The sequence below is a fragment of the Phoca vitulina genome, unplaced genomic scaffold (assembly GCF_004348235.1).
Source record: "Phoca vitulina isolate PV1807 unplaced genomic scaffold, GSC_HSeal_1.0 scaffold40, whole genome shotgun sequence".
Taxonomy (NCBI): domain Eukaryota; kingdom Metazoa; phylum Chordata; class Mammalia; order Carnivora; family Phocidae; genus Phoca; species Phoca vitulina.
Window position 1 is genome coordinate 22,085,537 of NW_022589743.1, and position 17,389 is coordinate 22,102,925.

At 55.2% G+C, this 17,389-nt stretch overlaps 1 protein-coding gene across 1 annotated transcript; it reads left to right on the forward strand.

Annotated features, from left to right (window-relative positions):
* The first annotated feature begins 96 nt into the window (after positions 1-96).
* On the forward strand, positions 97-17,370 carry ANKRD13B (ankyrin repeat domain 13B). Its single transcript, XM_032428701.1, has 15 exons — positions 97-271; positions 11,364-11,499; positions 11,633-11,757; positions 11,845-11,890; positions 12,720-12,863; positions 12,958-13,147; positions 13,223-13,289; positions 14,327-14,408; positions 15,163-15,227; positions 15,458-15,588; positions 15,710-15,867; positions 16,026-16,178; positions 16,308-16,471; positions 16,554-16,630; positions 17,106-17,370. The coding sequence occupies exons 1-15, from the start codon at positions 158-160 to the stop codon at positions 17,335-17,337; spliced, it is 1,884 nt and encodes a 627-aa protein (XP_032284592.1). The 5' UTR covers positions 97-157; the 3' UTR covers positions 17,338-17,370.
* Positions 17,371-17,389: the final 19 nt, after the last annotated feature.

Here is a 17,389-nt window from a genome sequence, read left to right on the forward strand (position 1 = left end):
CGCGCCACCCCCGCCCGCCGGCGCCGCTCGCACATGCCCGAGCCGCAGCCCTGCGAGCAGGCAGCGCCGGCCCCCCGCCCCGCGGCCCCGGGCCCCGGCTCCGGCGCCGTCCCCCCTCCCCGGCCGGGCGCCGCGGCCCTGGCATGAGGAGCGGGCGATGATCCCGGCCAACGCCTCCGCCAGGAAGGGGCCCGAGGGCAAGTACCCGCTGCACTACCTCGTGTGGCACAACCGCCACCGCGAGCTGGAGAAAGAGGTCCGCGCCGGCCAGGTACGAGCGCCGTCGGGGCGCAGCGGGGACCCCACGGCCGGGCACGCCCGCCGGGTGTGGGGAGGGGGCGCGGCGCGGGCTGTCCCGCCTCCCCGGCGAGTTTGCAGCGCTTCTTTGTTCGCAGCCGCGGCTTTTGTGCTTGTTGACCGGGAGAGGGTGATGGGAGCGGCCCCCGCCCGCTCCCCTCCGGCTCGGACGGACGGCCCACACGTGTTCCGGACCCTCCCAGGTTGGGGTCGGGGACACGGTGCCCCTCCTCGGCCGAGGCGGAGGGCTGCGGGGAGGGGCTGGCGGCTCGGGTCCGCGCTCCATGTGGTGGGAGAGTCCGCGGAGCAGCCGAGCAGCGACACCTCCCGCGTGAGTGTGCGGAGGTGGGCAAGGCCTGCGTCGGGAGGGGGGTCACAGGTCAAGGATCAGAGAATCGGCTGTGACACTCCCAGGCATCCCAGCCCCACCCAGTGCCCTCTACCCTCACGGGTGAGCGCTACATCTGTTTGCTCAGATTGGGCAGAGCCCCTGGATCCCCCAGAGCCCGGCGCCGGCTCTGGAATGGGGAGTGGAGAGAGACACCCCCTTCCCCCGGGGAAGCCCTGGAGGGCCTTGTCCAGGTGCTGAAAGGAGCTCTCCTGCCCTCTGGTGCTGGGGCCTGGCTTCCAGGCGCGGAGGAAGCTAGGGGGCCACTGGGCACAGGAAGGATTTGAGGTTCTGCACACAGAGCGGGCTCCCTGGTTCCTGCCAGTCAGGGAGAATGGTGGGTCAGCCAGCTTTGGCTGGGCGGTGGCCTCCCAGAGGCCTGGGTAAGGGATGGGGTCTCCTGGTCATTCTTCCGGACCAAGGCAGGCACAGTTCACAGGTAGCTCCCAACTGTGCCACAGGCCGCAGATGGGCATTTGGGGTGTGGACAACTCACCCTCCAGGCTGGGGGAGCAGGGGCCAGAGCTGGGCCCAGCCTGCCCTGCTTTGCCTCAGTCTGAGGCCTGCAGACTTGGCCCAGATCTGGGACCCTGGGGGCATGGGAGTGGTTCGTCCAGGAGTTGTCCCCTTGGGGAATATGCCTTTTGAGGGCCACTTCCTGAGTCACAGGAAGTTCAGTTTGAGGAGCTGTTTGCTTCCCAAAGGCTGAGCGAGGTGGAGAGCAAGGTGAGGGTCAGAGAGCGTGTCGGAAGTCCACTACTGAGCCCTCAGAGCAGCAAAGCATCCACTGGCAGAGCAGTCCTAGGAAATGTTGGGGTGACCTGAGCCTCCAAGCCTCTGGGCTGGTTGGGGTGTCCACTTGCATTCCACCTCTGCTCAAACAACGGCACTCCAAGTTGCTCCTCAGACCATGCTTCTGTTTATCCATTGTAAAGGAAGTGGTTTGCAACCATCGAGCCCTGACGAAGGAAGCGAGGCCTGAGTGGTAGGTCCTGGGGGACAAAGATGAACAAACCAGGCACATCCCTGGCTCTCAAGGAGACCCTGTTCTGGTGATGTGAGCGTGAACGGGGAAATACAGTATGATGTGCTGGGCGCTCGGACAATCCAGTCTCTTCTGACTCTTTTCTGTTTTCCTCCCCTGAGGGCAAAAGAAGACAGGCTTCTGACACAGGTTACAGCTGGAGGGATTTAAATCTGATCCGAGAGGAACTTCCTGATGGGGTGATTGATGATTGGTCCAAGGACTGTTAGGCAGAAGGCGAGTGGCTGAATCTCCAGAAGGTCTTACTTGCACTCCCTTGTCTGAGGGGTGGCTGGTTCTTTTCTTGCTGACATTGGAGAGAGGCAAAATGCCCTGGAAGAAAAGACTCTCACATAGGCCTCTCTGACTGATAGTACTCAAGTCAGCCATCTTGCTGGAGTGAGATTGGGGTGGGGAGCCCGGGAACCCGCTGCATGTGGCGGTGCTTTGGGGCTGCTGAATGTGTTTCTCTTTCCCCTCGGGCTGCCACAGAAACTAGGCACCAGGTTCAGCCCTATCTTCACCCTCCCATCCCTCCCACTTCCCTGGTGTGTTAGTGTTTCCTTGAAAGGGACACCGTCTGCCCTGATCCAGGATGGAGGGGGGAGGGAGGAATATAGGGCACTGGTTGAAGTTAACCCTTGTTCAGCCACAAAGGAGTCAGGCCAGTCCTCTCCTTCGCTCCAGGGGTGCCAAGAGGGGGAATGCCAATCAGTCCGGGTGAGAGAGGCTCCTGGATGTATCTCCGCTCTAGGACTGACCCAGAATGGCCCTTGCATCCAAAATGTGCACTATTCAGTCCTTAGGGCATGGCGCCCCCAGGGAGAGCCGAAGGTGCCCTACCCAGCCCTTTCCTGCCGGGGATGGGCCTGGGGGCAGCCACCTAACATCATAATGAAACCCTGTAGACCCTAGACATCCCAGCAGGGGTTCCCTGACCTCTGGTGCCCCTAGCACCCACTGTCCCAGAACACATCCAAGCTCTCCTCAAGCACGCAGCAGCTGGGTTTCCCTGGCTGCCTCTTCTGCGCTCCAAGAAAGCCCTGCAGAGGCCCTCCCATGGGCAGGCTTGGCCATGCTGGTAGGCTGGGGAGGGGGAGGGCATGGCAGGCTTCAGAGCAGATTCGATGGCTTTGCTCAGTGCCCTCACCCCTATAGCGCTTCTTCGGGGCTGGAAGCAGGGAGCGGTGGGGAGATGGGAGGTGCTCACCAGGTGTTTTGGTGAAGGGAAGGGTCCATGACCACCCCTAGTTGGCACCCAGCAGGATGGTGGTTGCTGGGCGCCCTGCTTCCTGTCACACACACGCCCGCCAGACCGGGAGGGGGCAGGGGGCTGTAGGCCAGTGGATGTGCCAGTTTCCCCTTGGCTGACAAGGCCGTGAGGTTGGCTCAGCTGGCTGTGTTCTTGAGTCACAAGTCCCTGGTGTTCCCTGGGGGACAGGAGGTGGAGGTTAGGCTGCAGAGCTCCCTGTGGGAGGGCTGAGGGGAGCGGGGTTCTTCCCTTGGCAACAGGCACTCTGGAGGGGGCCAGACTGTGTTCCTAAGGAATCATTTTCTTTCTTCCTGGGGCTGCCTCCATCATGGTCCTCCTCCCTGATTTCCTCAGTTCATTCTCCTGACCTAGAAACAGGCAAGATGGGATTGTGGGGGCCCTAGATCCTCAGGCAGAGGCTACCCCACCCGGGGTACCTGGTGTGTCCCAGAGCACCTGTGACCCCCTCTCCCCCTCAAGTAGGCAGTCCCACAGCTGACGAGTTGGGAAGCTCAAGAGAGGGACCCACAAACCCCAGAAACCCAACATCAATGTGTCTGGGAAACAGGGGAGGGGCTGCGTGGGGCAGGATGGAGGGGGGCTGCGTGGGAGGAGAGTCAGTAGGTGCCACCCGCAGCCTCCCAGCTCAGCTTGAGGAAGCATCCGGCCTGCCTGACCCTTGAGTGAGCTCAGGCCTACCTGGTGGGAAGGCTGGGAAGCAGTGGCCACCCCAGCCTCTGGTGGTCCTCCTTGGGGCTGGGGGAGGCAAAAGAGCAGGGAAAGGAGATCAAGGCTAAGCACGCCAGGCTGTATGCTCTGGGCCCTTCACCTTTCTTCTCCAGCTGTATACATTTGGTGTGTCCTTGTAAGATTTCATCTAACAAAAGGATTCTGCTAATGCTAAACCAGTTTGAAAAATACCTGCTAGTGCCTGTGGGCTCAAGGGGTACGCAGTGTGCGAGTTCACTGGCCACAAATGCGCGTGTTACGCATCAGTAGGCTCCTGCAGATCCAGAGGGCGTCTGAGCACGCGGGTGCTGTACACCCAGGAGAGCGCGTGGAGGCCGAAGGAGTAGGACTGGGGATTCCTGTGGCACCTGTTCCACGTGTGTGTGCGTCTAGGTGTGGGCCTGGGTAGAAGCAGGGCGTCCCTCTGCCCGGGGAGCCCCAGCCCCTAAGCTCAGTAGACCCCCGCTTTTGTCCAGCGGACGCCTGCTGGGGTGTAGAATTTCATTCTCCTGGTGGGGAGGGCCAGGTGTTAGGTTTCATGGGAACCTTTTTCATTCCAGCAGTGAAAGAGCTGCAGGCCTTTGCTGAAGAAATGAATGAATTTGCCCACCTGGGCCCGGGGCAAGATGCCACTTCCACTGCAGGCCCTGCTTTGGGCGGGTTGGGGGAGCTTCTCTGGGGGTCGGCTGGGTGTATGCGGGGGGGCCCACATGGGCCCCGGCAAACAGCAGGGCCCTGGGGACCGCGGGCAGAGCCCCTGAGGAGTGGAGGGAGGGAGCATGCCAGCCTCTCTCGGGGGGCCTGGAGGTGAGGCACCTGAGGGGGAAGGGAGGCAGGCAGCATCTGGGTGGGGTGCCCTGCCCGCTCCCTGGGGCCTTGTTAGCAGCAGTAGCGGGTCCGGGCAGGGCTGGCGGGCCCCGAGATGGCTCAGCTGCAGCTCCCTGGGAAGACTCCTGACTTCCCAGCTCAGGAGCTGTGGGCCCTCCGTCCCACCCCAGGACTCAGGGCCCACCTCGGTGGTCGGCCGCCCAGGGGCTCGCCCATCCCATAATAGGGAAAGACTAAATAGTGCTCTCCCTCCTCTGTGGGGAGCTGGTGTAGAGGAGTGCGGGGTGGGGGGCGCTCAGATCTCTAAGTCACAGCTCACAGGGCTCCGCGGGCCAGGCACGCTTTGTTGTTTTTGTTTTTCCTGAGGTTCCTAATATATTTAAAAATGAAGAAATGAGGGTGCCTGGCTGGCTCCACTGGTAGAGCTTGTGACCCCTCATCTCAGGGTCATGAGTTCAAGCCCCACGTTGGGCATGGAGCCTCCTTAAAAAATTAAAAATAAACAATGAAGAAATGCCAACAGAGGGTTATAAAAATTATGTAAATTGCTTAAATTATTTAAAATGTTTTGTTTGTGACAATGGAGTTCATTCTCATGTTTTAAAACATATTCAGCTGTTGTTAGAGGCTTGTCATGAAAAGGCAGTAGTCCTCACCCCAGCCCTCCCCACCTCTCTCATTCCCTGGAGGCGGCCACCTTGAACTCTAGGCTGTTCTGTTATTTACCTCCATAATTATAAACAATATACGTCTACGACCATTTATTGGTTTGTCAGTTTTACCTGTTATTGCCTTCCCCTCCCCATATCCCTTAAATATAGTCACTTCTGCATTTGTTGAACAAATATTTATGAAGCACCGGCTCTGTGCCAGGCCTGTCTAGGGGCTGGGGATGTAGCATTGAACAAAACACACAGGGACCCTCCCTCTGTGGGGCTTACAGTCTCGGTGAGGGAGACAATGAAAAAATGAACAAGCAATCTAACGTGGGAAGAGAACTAAAGCAGGATCAGTGGCGACAGATAAATACATAGCAAGTGTCATGTGAGACGGGTTGTAAGGGCAGGCCTTTCTGAGGAGGTGACATTTGAGCGGCCACCTGCACGGAGTGAGGGAGAAAATGCCGAGGCCACCTAGGGTGTCGAGCAGAGTAGAGTTTGGAGGAGAGGTGGGAGAGCACATGAGTTCAAGGAGATGTCCAGGGCTGTTGGATTCTATTCTAAACAGGATGGGAAGCCTTGGGAGTGTTTTGAACTAAAGGGTGTCAGGATCTGCGGAACATTTCACAGGATGATGGATGCTGCGATGGGTCATGGGGAGAACAGACCTAAGAAGCCAAGAGAGGAGTGAAGAGACCACAGGGCCACCGGGTGAGAGATAGGGTGGCTGCCACCAGCATGGTAGCCTCAAGGTGATGAAAACTGAGAAGAGTCTGGATCTGTTTTGAAGGTAGAGCCCATGAGATCGCGTCTATGCTGATGGATTAGATACGGAAGGTGAGAGAGAAGGAAGAGAGAAAGACAGTTACAAAAGTTTTGTTTGTTTGTTTATTTTTACCAAAAAGGGGGGTGAACTGAGGTAGTGTCTCCTACGAGGGGAGAATTGGGGCAGGTGCAGCTGTCCAGGAATGGCTGGAGTGAAGAAGGCGAGGGAAAGATGAGAAGTTGCAGGAGTCGGGATGTCCCATTTTGTCTCATGAATTCAGTTATCTTTTCATATATTTCTGAGGATGTCAATTACCGTTTTCCCTCCAGAAAGTTTTCTCCTGTTTCCTGCATTGACAGTGTTTCCTCTGGGTTTTTAGCATCTGTTTGCATGTTTTGGTATCTTTCATGTTGGTGGCTTTCCTCAAATGTCCAGTCACCCTTGGCTGTTGGAGCATATTTAAGAATGGGGGTGTGGAGGGGTACCCAGGTGGCACAGCGTCTGACCCGGTTTCAGCTCAGGTCACGATCTCGGGGTCGTGAGATCGAGCCCCGTGTCAGGTTCCGCGCACAGTGTGGAGTCTGCTTGGGATTCTCTCTCTCTCTCCCTCTGCCCCTCCCACTCGTGCTTGCTCGCTCTCTCTAAAATAAATAAATCTAAAAAAAAAAAAGAGAATGGGGGTGTGGAGCTTATTGATGTGGTACTACTATGCAATGATTGGCTGGCAAGCTGGCCTGCTTATTGTAGGATCCCCAAATATCTGTTCCCAGAGGTCTCTGGTGCCTCTAGTGTCTCCAAAGAAGAATCCTCCAATCTCCTGCTAGGGGTGGGATGGGGCAGTGGTGTGGAGGCAGGGAAGGGACTGAGCTTTCACTGTTCACTACTTTTTAGCCCCATGACCTCATCCTCAGGCCAGTGTCCCCAAATCCAGTGCATCTCAGGCTCAGTTTCTACAGAGAATAAATTCCTGGCATCCTATGGAGGGGAAGGGGGGCATCTCCCAGATTTTCAAGATTGGGGAGGGGGCCAGGGGTTCTGAATTTTAACCAGCTCCCCTGTATTTAGCTCTGAGCCTCACTCACACCTCTGCCATCCCCACTGCCTGCATGGTCTGGACATTTCAAGGGTGATCTGGCCTGACACTCACTGGGGTTCCCCTATGTGAATGCTTGGGTTCTAGTACCCTCTGCTCCCCTAAGTCAGTTGTAATGCCTCAGCCACTTTCCACGTTCTAAAGATGCGTTAACATTTCTCATCTGCTAACATCTTTTCTCTTTACTCTTGTGGGTTTTAAATATTTTATTGACATTCTTATACTTACTCACAAATTTTCCTTTTGGGGCACTCTTCATTCCTTTGTACGGATCTAAGTTTCCATCTGTTAACATTTTCCTTCCACTTGAATAACTTCCTTTAACATTTCTTGCATGTCTTCTGGTGATAAATTCTCTTAGCTTTTTTTGTTTGTCCACAAAAATCTTCATTTCCCCTTCATTTTTCATGGAATATAGAATTCTAGGTCAACATTTTTCCCCCCAGCACTTTAAACATTTCATTCTATTGTTTTCTAGCTTGCATGGTTTCCCTTGAGAAGTAGTCATTATTTCCTGTGTTCTTCATAGTGTGTCTCATTTCTCAAAAGGATTCTAAGATTTTGTTTTTATCACTAGTTTTCAGCACTTGATTATGATGGGCCTTGGTGTAGTTTTCTTGGTGTTTGCCTTGCTTGGGATTCGTTGCATTTCTTGGTTCTGTGGGTTTATCATTGTGTTAGTTTGTGCAAAAAATTACCACAGACTGGGTGGGTTAAAACAACAAAATTTTATTCTCTCATTGTTTTGGAGGTTGGAAGTCCAAACTCAAGGAGTCAGCAGGGCCCCACTCCTTCCAAAGGCTCCAGGGGAGAATCCTTCCTTGCCTCTTTCAGCTTCTGGTGTCTCCAAGCATTTCTTGGCTTGTGGTTGCATAACTTCATTCTCTGCCTCCTCTTTACATAGAACTTCTCTCTTCATGGATCTCTCCTTTGTATGTCTTATAAAGACATCTCATTGGATTTAGGGCCCACCTGGATAATCCAGGCTGATCTCAGGGCACCTGGGTGGCTCAGTCGGTTAACCATCCAGCTCTTGGTTTCTGCTCAGGTCATGATTTCAGGGTCATGAGACTGAGCCCTGCATCAGGCTCTGCACTCAGTGCAGAGTCTGCTTGTCCCTCTCCCTCCCCCTCTGCCCTTCCACCCCACCCTTCACACACATGCATGCATATGCTCTCTCTCTCTCAAATAAATAAATAAAATCTTAAAAAAAAAAAAAACCCACCCATATTCCAAAAAAGATCACATTCACAGGTTCTGGGGGTTAGGGTATATACATATATTTTGGGGGGGGCACCACCATTCAACTCCCTACAGTAATTAAAAAAAAAAACAAATTTGGAAAAATGTTTAATGTTATCTATTTAAATTTAAATTTCTCTTTAAATTTATCTCTTTAAATTTTAAAAAGATAATGTTATCTCTTTCAATTTCAATTTTTTAAAGATTTTATTTGAGAGAGAGCATGAGCAAGAGAGAGAGAGAGAGAGAGCACGAGTGAGCATGAGCAGGGGGTAGGGGCAGAGGGAGAAGCAGACTCCCCACTGAGCGGGGACCCCCCCGCCCCGGGATCATGACCTGAGCCGAAGGCAGACGCTTAACCAACTGAGCCACCCAGGTGCCCCTAAATTTAAATTTTAAAGAGATACTGTACCTCTGAAACAAATAATGCAATATATGTTAAGAAAAAAAAAAGAAGAAGATAGCAGGAGGGGAAGAATGAAGGGTGGGAAATCGGAGGGGGAGGCGAACCATGAGAGACGATGGACTCTGAAAAACAAACTGAGGGTTCTAGAGGGGAGGGGGATGGGAGGATGGGTTAGCCTGGTGATGGGTATTAAAGAGGGCACATTCTGCATGGAGCACTGGGTGTTATGCACAAACAATGAATCATGGAACACTACATCAAAAGCTAATGATGTAATGTATGGTGATTAACATAACAATAAAAATTTTAAAAAATTAAAAAAAATTTTAAAGAGATAATGTTATCTCTTTAAATTTCTTATTTCTTCTACTTTCTTATCCTATCCTTTGGGGACTCCAATCACACATATGTTAGAATGCCTTATAGTGTCTCATAGATAGTTGAGGCTCTTTGAATGTTTTTCAGTACCTTTTTCCTCCTCTGTGCTCCATTTCTGTTCTATGTGTTCTGTTGTTATATCTTCAAGTTCACTGATTTTTTTTTTTTATTCTGTAGTGTCTAATCCAATGAATTTTTCATTTCAGATATTATACTTATCTCTTACTCTTTCCCCATGAACATTGTGTTCATGTGTTTCTGTAAACTCATGAGCACATTGAGCCATTCACCATCTTTATCATTTCTTTTTTTCAAGGTTTATTTATTTGAGAGACAGAGAGCACACGGGTGGGAGGGGCAGAGGGAGAGGGAGAGAGAGTCTCAAGCAGATTCCACGCTGAGCGGGGAGCCTGACTGGGGGCTTGATCTCACAACCCTAAGATCATGGCCTGAGCTAAAACCAAGAGTCTGACACTTAGCTGACTGTGCCACCAAGGTGCCCCATCTTTATCATTTCTGAATATCTCCCAATTATGGGTCATATTTTCCTACTTCTTTGCATGTCTAGTAATTTTTTTCTAGTAGTTTGTAACTGGGTATTAGATATTGCAAATATCATATTAAGCATCTGGATTTTATTGTCTTCCTTTAAAGACTGTTAGGCTTTGTTCTGACCAACTAAGCTAAGTTACTTGTAAATCAGTTGGATCCTTGTGAGATTACTTTTAAACTTTATTAGATTGGATTTAGGTGAGCCTTTTCTCTCAGGATAGTTTAGCCCTACTACTAAGGCATACCCATTCTTGGGTCTCTGTGGAATACCCTGGGCAAACAACAAGGACTCTCCACTCTAGCAGGTTGGAGCTTGAATGTCTCCTTGCCCTGAGACATGAGAATTGCTGATAATTTACCAGCTTATTGCTCCTTTTCTATCTAGTGTTGCCGAGTTTCACTCTACACAGGCCAAGTTTAGTATTCATTCAGCAAAGACTTGGAGGAACCCTATGCAGATTTCTGGAGCTCTTTGCACAGCTCACTCCTTCCTGAAACTCTGTCCTGCAACTTCTTGCTAGCTCAGCCTCCCTGAACCCCTTTCTCTGTCTCCTCAACTCCCAGCAAGACTACCATGCTCTGCTAGAGATTCCCCTCCCTGAATTGCTGTCTAGAATGTTCTTCCACGTAGAAATCTAAGCCATCATAGGGCCTATCTTGTTTGTTTCTCTTACTTCAGGGATCACAGTCCTGGGCTACTTGTTGCCTACTATCTGAAAACAATTATTTCATGTATTTTGAAGCAGTAGTTTTCTTTGTTTATGGGAGGATGATTTCAGCTTATCTCATCATGGTTGCAGTAGAAGCCTTTTGACTGGCATTTTAATCAAGTTTGGGGATGGAGAGGAGGAGTTACATGCATGTGGTCAGTTCACTGTATTTAGCTAGAGGCCTTAGGCTCCTGAAATATATATATATATTTATTTATTTATTTAAAAGATTTTATTTATTTATTTGACAGAGAGAGAGACAGCGAGAGAGGGAACACAAGCAAGGGGAGTGTGAGAGGGGAAGCAGGCTTCCTGCTGAGCAGCAAGCCCGATGCTGGGCTCGATCCCAGGACCCTGGGATCATGACCTGAGCCGAAGGCAGATGCTTTAACGACTGAGCCACCCAGGCGCCACCTGAAATATATTTAAATATTTATGTTTAACAGACATGTTTTTTATCACCCGACAAAAATCTCATACTATCATCATGCTATTCACAAAACAATAATAGGATTTGTAAAAAAAAAATAAAAAAAAAAGTTAATACATAGTGTTCCACAGGCAAAGGACATGGGTTTGAAATGGTACCATGAACATATCCTTTCATTCCTGTCAATCTATTACAGCAACTGTTAAGCCTCACTCAGTGATAATGTCAATGATCTAGATTGATAGCCCTTCCTGAAGGTGTGATCTTGGACCTGTAGGCTGGGTCCTGCCTCAGGTGCCCTCCTTGACCAACAGCCTCTCTAGACCACCCTTGAACCCTAGGCTTACTCTTCCCAGGCAGCCCAGTTTGGAGCCTTGGAAGAGTCAACCCAGTCAGGGGATGTAGGTGGACAGGAAAGGAGGAAGGGCCTTCCTTCCTCAGAGCTGCTTCCTGCCCTGTCCCGCAGGCCTCTTTTCCCCCCCCCCCCCCGTTGCCTGGTGAGGTGGGCAAGGCAGGGCGGCCGGGTGGCTCCTACCCGCCTAGAGGCTGTTGGGCTCAGATGGGCTGTCTCAGAGGTGACCAGGGATACATCTTCACCTCCTTCTCCAGGTGGACATCGAGCAGCTGGATCCCCGCGGGCGGACTCCCCTGCACCTGGCCACCACACTGGGACACCTTGAGTGTGCCCGCGTGCTCCTAGCCCACGGTGCAGATGTGGGCAGGGAGAACCGCAGCGGCTGGACAGGTGGGCGCCCCTGCTCACCCCTGCCCCACAGCCAGGGTCTCCCAGCTTCGAATGCTCCCCCTGGGTGAGCGGACGGGGGCCCCGGGGAAGGGTTCTGCCCTGACGTTGCCCCCCCCACCCCGCCGCCCCGCAGTGCTTCAGGAGGCTGTGAGTACCCGGGACCTGGAGCTGGTGCAGCTGGTGCTACGGTACCGGGACTACCAGCGGGTGGTGAAGCGGTTGGCGGGCATCCCCGTGCTCCTGGAGAAGCTTCGCAAGGTGAGGGCCAGCCTCTCAGCCTCCCCACCGCAGCCCTCGAGCCCTGTGTCTAGCATAGACTTAGGCACCCTCCTTCTCATTCTCCAGGCCCAGGACTTCTACGTGGAGATGAAATGGGAGTTCACTAGCTGGGGTAAGGGGGCCGGGGTGGGGGGCTCTCTGGGCATCCTCCCACCCCAGGGTTTTTGCACCTGCTGCTCCCCTGCGTGGTGATTTTCCCGGGGCTCCTTCTCATCGTTGAGTTCCCAGCTCAGTGCCACCCCCTTAGCTAAGCTTTTCCATGCTGCCTCAGACACTGTCTGGATTCCATTATTATTACTTCCTTCACTTTGTAAGGATCCGCTCGTTTGTTTGTTACTTGTCACTCCTTGCTAGAAGGTAAGTGCCCAGAGGGCAGGGGTCCTGTCTTGTTCAATGTTGTATCCTCAGTGACTAGAATAGTGCCTGGTACACAGTAGGTGGTTAAGAAATATTTGTTGGAAGACGGGATGAAAGATTGAGTGAGTGAATTAACAAATGGTGGCTATGGGGCGCCTGGGTGGCTCAGTCGTTAAGCGTCTGCCTTCGGCTCAGGTCATGATCCCAGGGTCCTGGGATTGAGCCCTGCATCGGGCTCCCTGCTCAGCGGGAGGCCTGCTTCTCCCTCTCCCTCTCCCCCTGCTTCTGTTCCCTCTCTCGCTGTGTCGCTCTCTGTCAAATAAATGAATAAAATCTTTAAAAAAAAAAAAAAAAAAAAAACCAAATGGTGGCTACTAGGGACTTGCTGGCGGCTCGGAGGTGCCTGTGTCCGGCTTCAGGTTGCTCACGTCGGAGTGACTGGTTTACATTCACGTGGGGGGAGTTGGGGAGTTCTCTCCTCCTTTCCCGGCCACACCGCTGACCCTGACCCCCGTGCCCCGAGGTGGCCCAGGTTGGGTGGGCCAGGCAAATTGAAGCCACCTCTGACCTTCCCTTCCACCTAGTGCCCTTGGTGTCTAAGATCTGTCCCAGCGACACCTACAAAGTGTGGAAGAGCGGGCAAAACCTTCGGGTCGATACCACGCTCTTGGGCTTTGACCACATGACGTGGCAGCGAGGGAACCGCAGCTTCGTCTTCAGGGGCCAAGGTCAGGCAGGCAGGAGGTGGGGCAAGGTGGGAAGGCTGGGGACACCCCCCTGCCTGCCCCCCCAAACACCCCTGTGCTGTTCTGTGGCTGGCAGATACAAGCGCCGTGGTCATGGAGATTGACCATGACCGCCGCGTGGTGTACACGGAGACGCTGGCCCTGGCCGGGCAGGACCGGGACCTGCTGCTGGCGGCCGCCCAGCCCACGGAGGAGCAGGTGCTAAGCCGGCTCACTGCGCCCGTCGTCACCACACAGCTCGACACCAAGAACATCTCCTTTGAGAGGTGAGTGGGCACAGCCTTGGTAGCCTCGAGCCAGCCTGCTGGGGGCCCCTCACCTGGACCACTCTGCTTCCCCAGGAACAAGACTGGCATCCTGGGCTGGCGCAGCGAGAAGACCGAGATGGTGAACGGGTACGAAGCCAAGGTGAGGCCGCCGCCCCCTGATCCGGGAGCCCGCGGCTCTGGCCTACAGCCGGCTGGGCGGGGCTTCGCGCCCACCCCTCCCAGCCTTGGAGGTGCCGAGGCCACGCGGCGTGCGGGGAGGGCACGGGACTAACTAAGAGGCAACTGATGCGGACGCCAGAGTTTATTGAGCACTTACTGTATTCATGTTCAGGGCACCGTCCCCGTGTTTTATTTGCATGACGTATGAATACGCATGCGCGCGCGCACGCACTCAGTCCCAGCAGCCCTTTTGGGAAGGTGCTATTATTATTATTCCCGTTTCACAGATGTTCATTGAGCCTTTCCCACAGTATCCCATTTAGTCTTCACCACGACCGTGGGGGAGGGTATTGGCCCGTTCTCTGATGAGGAAACGGGCTTGGAGTGGTCACATGACCCGTACGGGGTCACTCAGCTATCAGTGGCCCAGCTGAGGTTCAGACCTTGGCTGCCTGACTCCAAAGCCAGGCCTTTACCCCTGAGGATACTGTGTTGGTCCCTCTGGGACCCCTGTCACCCCCACGGGGCCAGAGGGTGGCGCCGGTGAAAGCAGGAGCTAACACGTGCAGCATGGCCCTGTGGGGTGTCCTCCTGGAAGGCTTCCCTGGCCCGCTAGGCTGGGCTAAGGCCTCTGCTTTTGGTTCCCACAGCCCTGTGCTCCCCCCACCAGAGTGGGTCTCACACTATGTTGTAACTACCCCTTTTCTTGTCTCTTCAACTAGTGTGTGAACCTCAAAAGGGTGGGGATTGTCTCTAGTTGTGCTCGTTCACCGCTGTACCCCTGATGTCTGCCTCAGGGCCTGGCACATAAAGGCTCCTCACAAAATGTTTGTTGAATGAATAAGAGAATGGATGAATGACTTCATATATTTACTTGCCCAAAGGCTGGGAGATTGGAGCGAACAGCTCCCCTGTCCCCCAGTGGACCCTCCTTTGCAGAAAGTGTTCATAATGCCCTTGGGGGCAGGAGGTAGGGTACTGGAATTGTCTTTGAGCCCTTTCCTCATCTGTCCCCAGGTATATGGGGCATCCAATGTGGAGCTCATCACCCGGACGCGGACAGAGCATCTTTCAGAACAGCACAAGGGCAAGGTCAAAGGTAATGAAGCGGAGGTGGATGGGGAGAGGTGTGAGGGAGCAGCGCCCACTCGAGTCCCTCCATCAGTGCTCCCTGTGACATCCCAGCAAAAGCCGGGTAGTTTATTCACGCAAACACATTTCAGTTCAAGTGCCGAGTGCTAATAATTGAGAGTGACTGCCTGGAGTGCAGCTAGGAAGATTCTAGGCAACGTTCGGGCTCAATGGGAGGGAACGCTACAGCTGATAACTGATGTCCGCAGTGGATTTGGGGCGGAAGCGTCATGTGTGCGGTTTATTGGCCGTCCCCGTCCAGTGGACCAGGCCCTAAGCAGTAAGTCAGGGGCCTGCCACTGATCCTCTGTGCCTCTTGATACCACACCTGACTCTTGGGCATCAGTGAGTCTCTCTAGAGTAGCAAGATGGGAGAACCAAATGAGGTAATTAAGACAGAAGTGCCCGAAGGAAAACACAGACAGACACATGCATACCCCAGCACTGCTCACCAAAGGCACATATTTCTTGTCCAGTGTCACCAACCTGGACCCTTTTGGAAGTTCCTCCAGAGCCCCAGGCCTATTTTTATTCCCGCTGTGCTTGTAGTGGTCCTGGTCCCTGTCCCTTAGAGTCCTCAGTCACCTTCAGATGCAGGTGCCCGAGTGTTTGGTGTGGCTGAGCAGTCCTCCCCACCTGCCAGGAACCAGCCTCCTCACTAGGTCTCGGGGGCTGGCACGGCTGAGGGTTCAGTGTCCTCTGAGACGCCACATTTCTTGTAGGCTGTAAGACACCTCTGCAGTCCTTCCTGGGAATTGCCGAGCAGCATGGGGGCCCCCAAAATGGGGTGAGTGTGTGCCAGGGGTGCCCTCGTGTGGAAGGGTGTGGATGTGGCTCAGGAGGCAGCCTGGGAGGCGTCCTGCCCAGCACGGCCTGTGTGGAACCACTTTCCACACTGCCCAGGGCCATGTCAGCTGCACGGTGGCTGGGGGGGATGGCTCTGGGGCCCACGATCCCAAATGGTTGGCCTGGCATCAGACTGAGAAGGGCTCACGGGCACCCCCTCATGTGGTACAGACCCTGATCACTCAGACTCTGAGCCAAGCCAACCCCACTGCCATCACTGCAGAAGAGTACTTCAACCCCAACTTTGAGCTTGGCAACCGGGACATGGGCCGCCCCATGGAACTCACCACCAAGACACAGAAGTGAGGCCCCCTATAGTGCTGGGGAGGGCTGGGCGGGGCGGGGCTGGGCGGGGTCTCCCGAGGGTACTCGGAGGCCGTGGCTTCTACTATGCCCCTCACCCCTTGGGATCTGGGGGGGCAGGTTCAAGGCCAAGCTGTGGCTGTGTGAGGAGCATCCCCTGTCCCTGTGTGAGCAGGTGGCCCCCATCATTGACCTCATGGCTGTCAGCAATGCGCTTTTCGCCAAGCTCCGGGATTTCATTACCCTACGCCTGCCGCCTGGTTTCCCGGTCAAGATTGGTGAGACCCCAGCCCCATTTCCTCTCAGCCGCTGGGTGTGTGTGTGTGTGTGTGTGTGTGTGTGTGTTGGGGCGGGTAGGGCTTAGATGAGGTAAAGATTAGGGGTGCCTAAGGTGTGAGAAGGTGAGTGGTGGCACCCGCTGTTTCTTCATCCTCAGAAATCCCAATCTTCCACATCCTTAACGCTCGCATCACCTTCGGTAACCTCAATGGCTGCGACGAGCCGGTGCCGTCGGTGCGCGGCAGCCCCAGCAGTGAGACCCCGTCCCCAGGCAGCGACTCCTCCAGCGTCAGCAGCTCCAGTTCCACCAGTGAGGCCCTCCCCATCTGCGCGTCTGCCCGCACGTCCCTCCCCACCGAGCACCGGCCGGCTCCCTGCGCAGGCGGGAGGCCGGAGGGTGCGTGCGGCCACGCCCTGACCCCCAGCCTGGCGTCCTCAGCCTCGTGCCGTGGCTGCGAGATCTCCCCCGCGTTGTTCGAGGCCCCACGCGGCTACAGTGTGCTGGGCGGCCAGCGGGAGGCGGCGGCCCGCGACGACGACGACGACCTGCTGCAGTTCGCCATCCAGCAGAGCCTGCTTGAGGCGGGCAGTGAGTATGACCAGGTGCGTCCCCGCCGTCGCGCCGCCCCACGGGACTGCGGCCAGCTGTGCCACCCTGGCCAACTGGCCACGTCCCTCCCTCCAGGTCACTATCTGGGAGGCGCTAACCAACAGCAAACCGGGCACTCACCCCATGTCCTACGAGGCTCGCCGACAGGACAGGTCAGTGCCCGCCTGTCCTGACCTAGCACCCCTCCCCCGAATAACACATGCACGGAGTCCCTCAGGACCCTGTCGCAGTGGGTGAGGGCACCAATGGCTGGGCGGCCCCTCGTGGCCCCAGGAAACCGTGGTACCCTCCGTAGGGCCCCTACTGGTTTGCACACGGCTTCCACCCCCACCCTTTCCTCACTCCAAAAGCAGCCTCAAGGCCTTCAGACCCTTACCGGGCAGGATGTTAGGGCTGGGGTTCTAGAAGATGCCCATACGCGCTGGTCCACCGTCAGCTGCGAGGATGGGCTTTGTAGGGGCAGAGATCTGTCACAACTGGGTGGGAGCCGGGGAGGTGACGCAGGACTCATCGCCTCCAGCGGAGGGTGGCGACGCCTCCTCTGTCCTGGGGCCCCCACGCAGTCTCCCGGCCCCGCTTATGGGCAGGCGCGCCCCGGAACCCTCGACGTATCTTACCCGCCCCCAGGAGCGCCCCGCCCACGCCGCAGCGCCAGCCCGCGCCCCCCGCGGCCCTGGCGTCGGTGCCCAGCCCTCGGCCCAGCCCGCGCCCGGGCGGCCACGTGTTCCGGAGCTACGACGAGCAGCTGCGGCTGGCCATGGAGCTGTCGGCGCAGGAGCAGGAGGAGCGGCGGCGGCGCGCGCGCCAGGAGGAGGAGGAGCTGGAGCGCATCCTGCGGCTCTCGCTGACCGAGCAGTAGCGGCCGCGGCAGGACCCCTGGGCCCCGCCCCGCCCGCCCCGCCCCGGAGCCA

Excerpts from the sequence above, each read along its gene's own strand:
- ANKRD13B (XM_032428701.1), top strand. The coding sequence starts at position 158 with ATGATCCCGGCCAACGCCTCCGCCAGGAAGGGGCCCGAGGGCAAGTAC. Across the intron at positions 11,758-11,844 it reads TCCTGGAGAAGCTTCGCAAG|GCCCAGGACTTCTACGTGGA; the intron begins GTGAGGGCCAGC and ends CTCATTCTCCAG. Across the intron at positions 11,891-12,719 it reads ATGGGAGTTCACTAGCTGGG|TGCCCTTGGTGTCTAAGATC; the intron begins GTAAGGGGGCCG and ends CCTTCCACCTAG.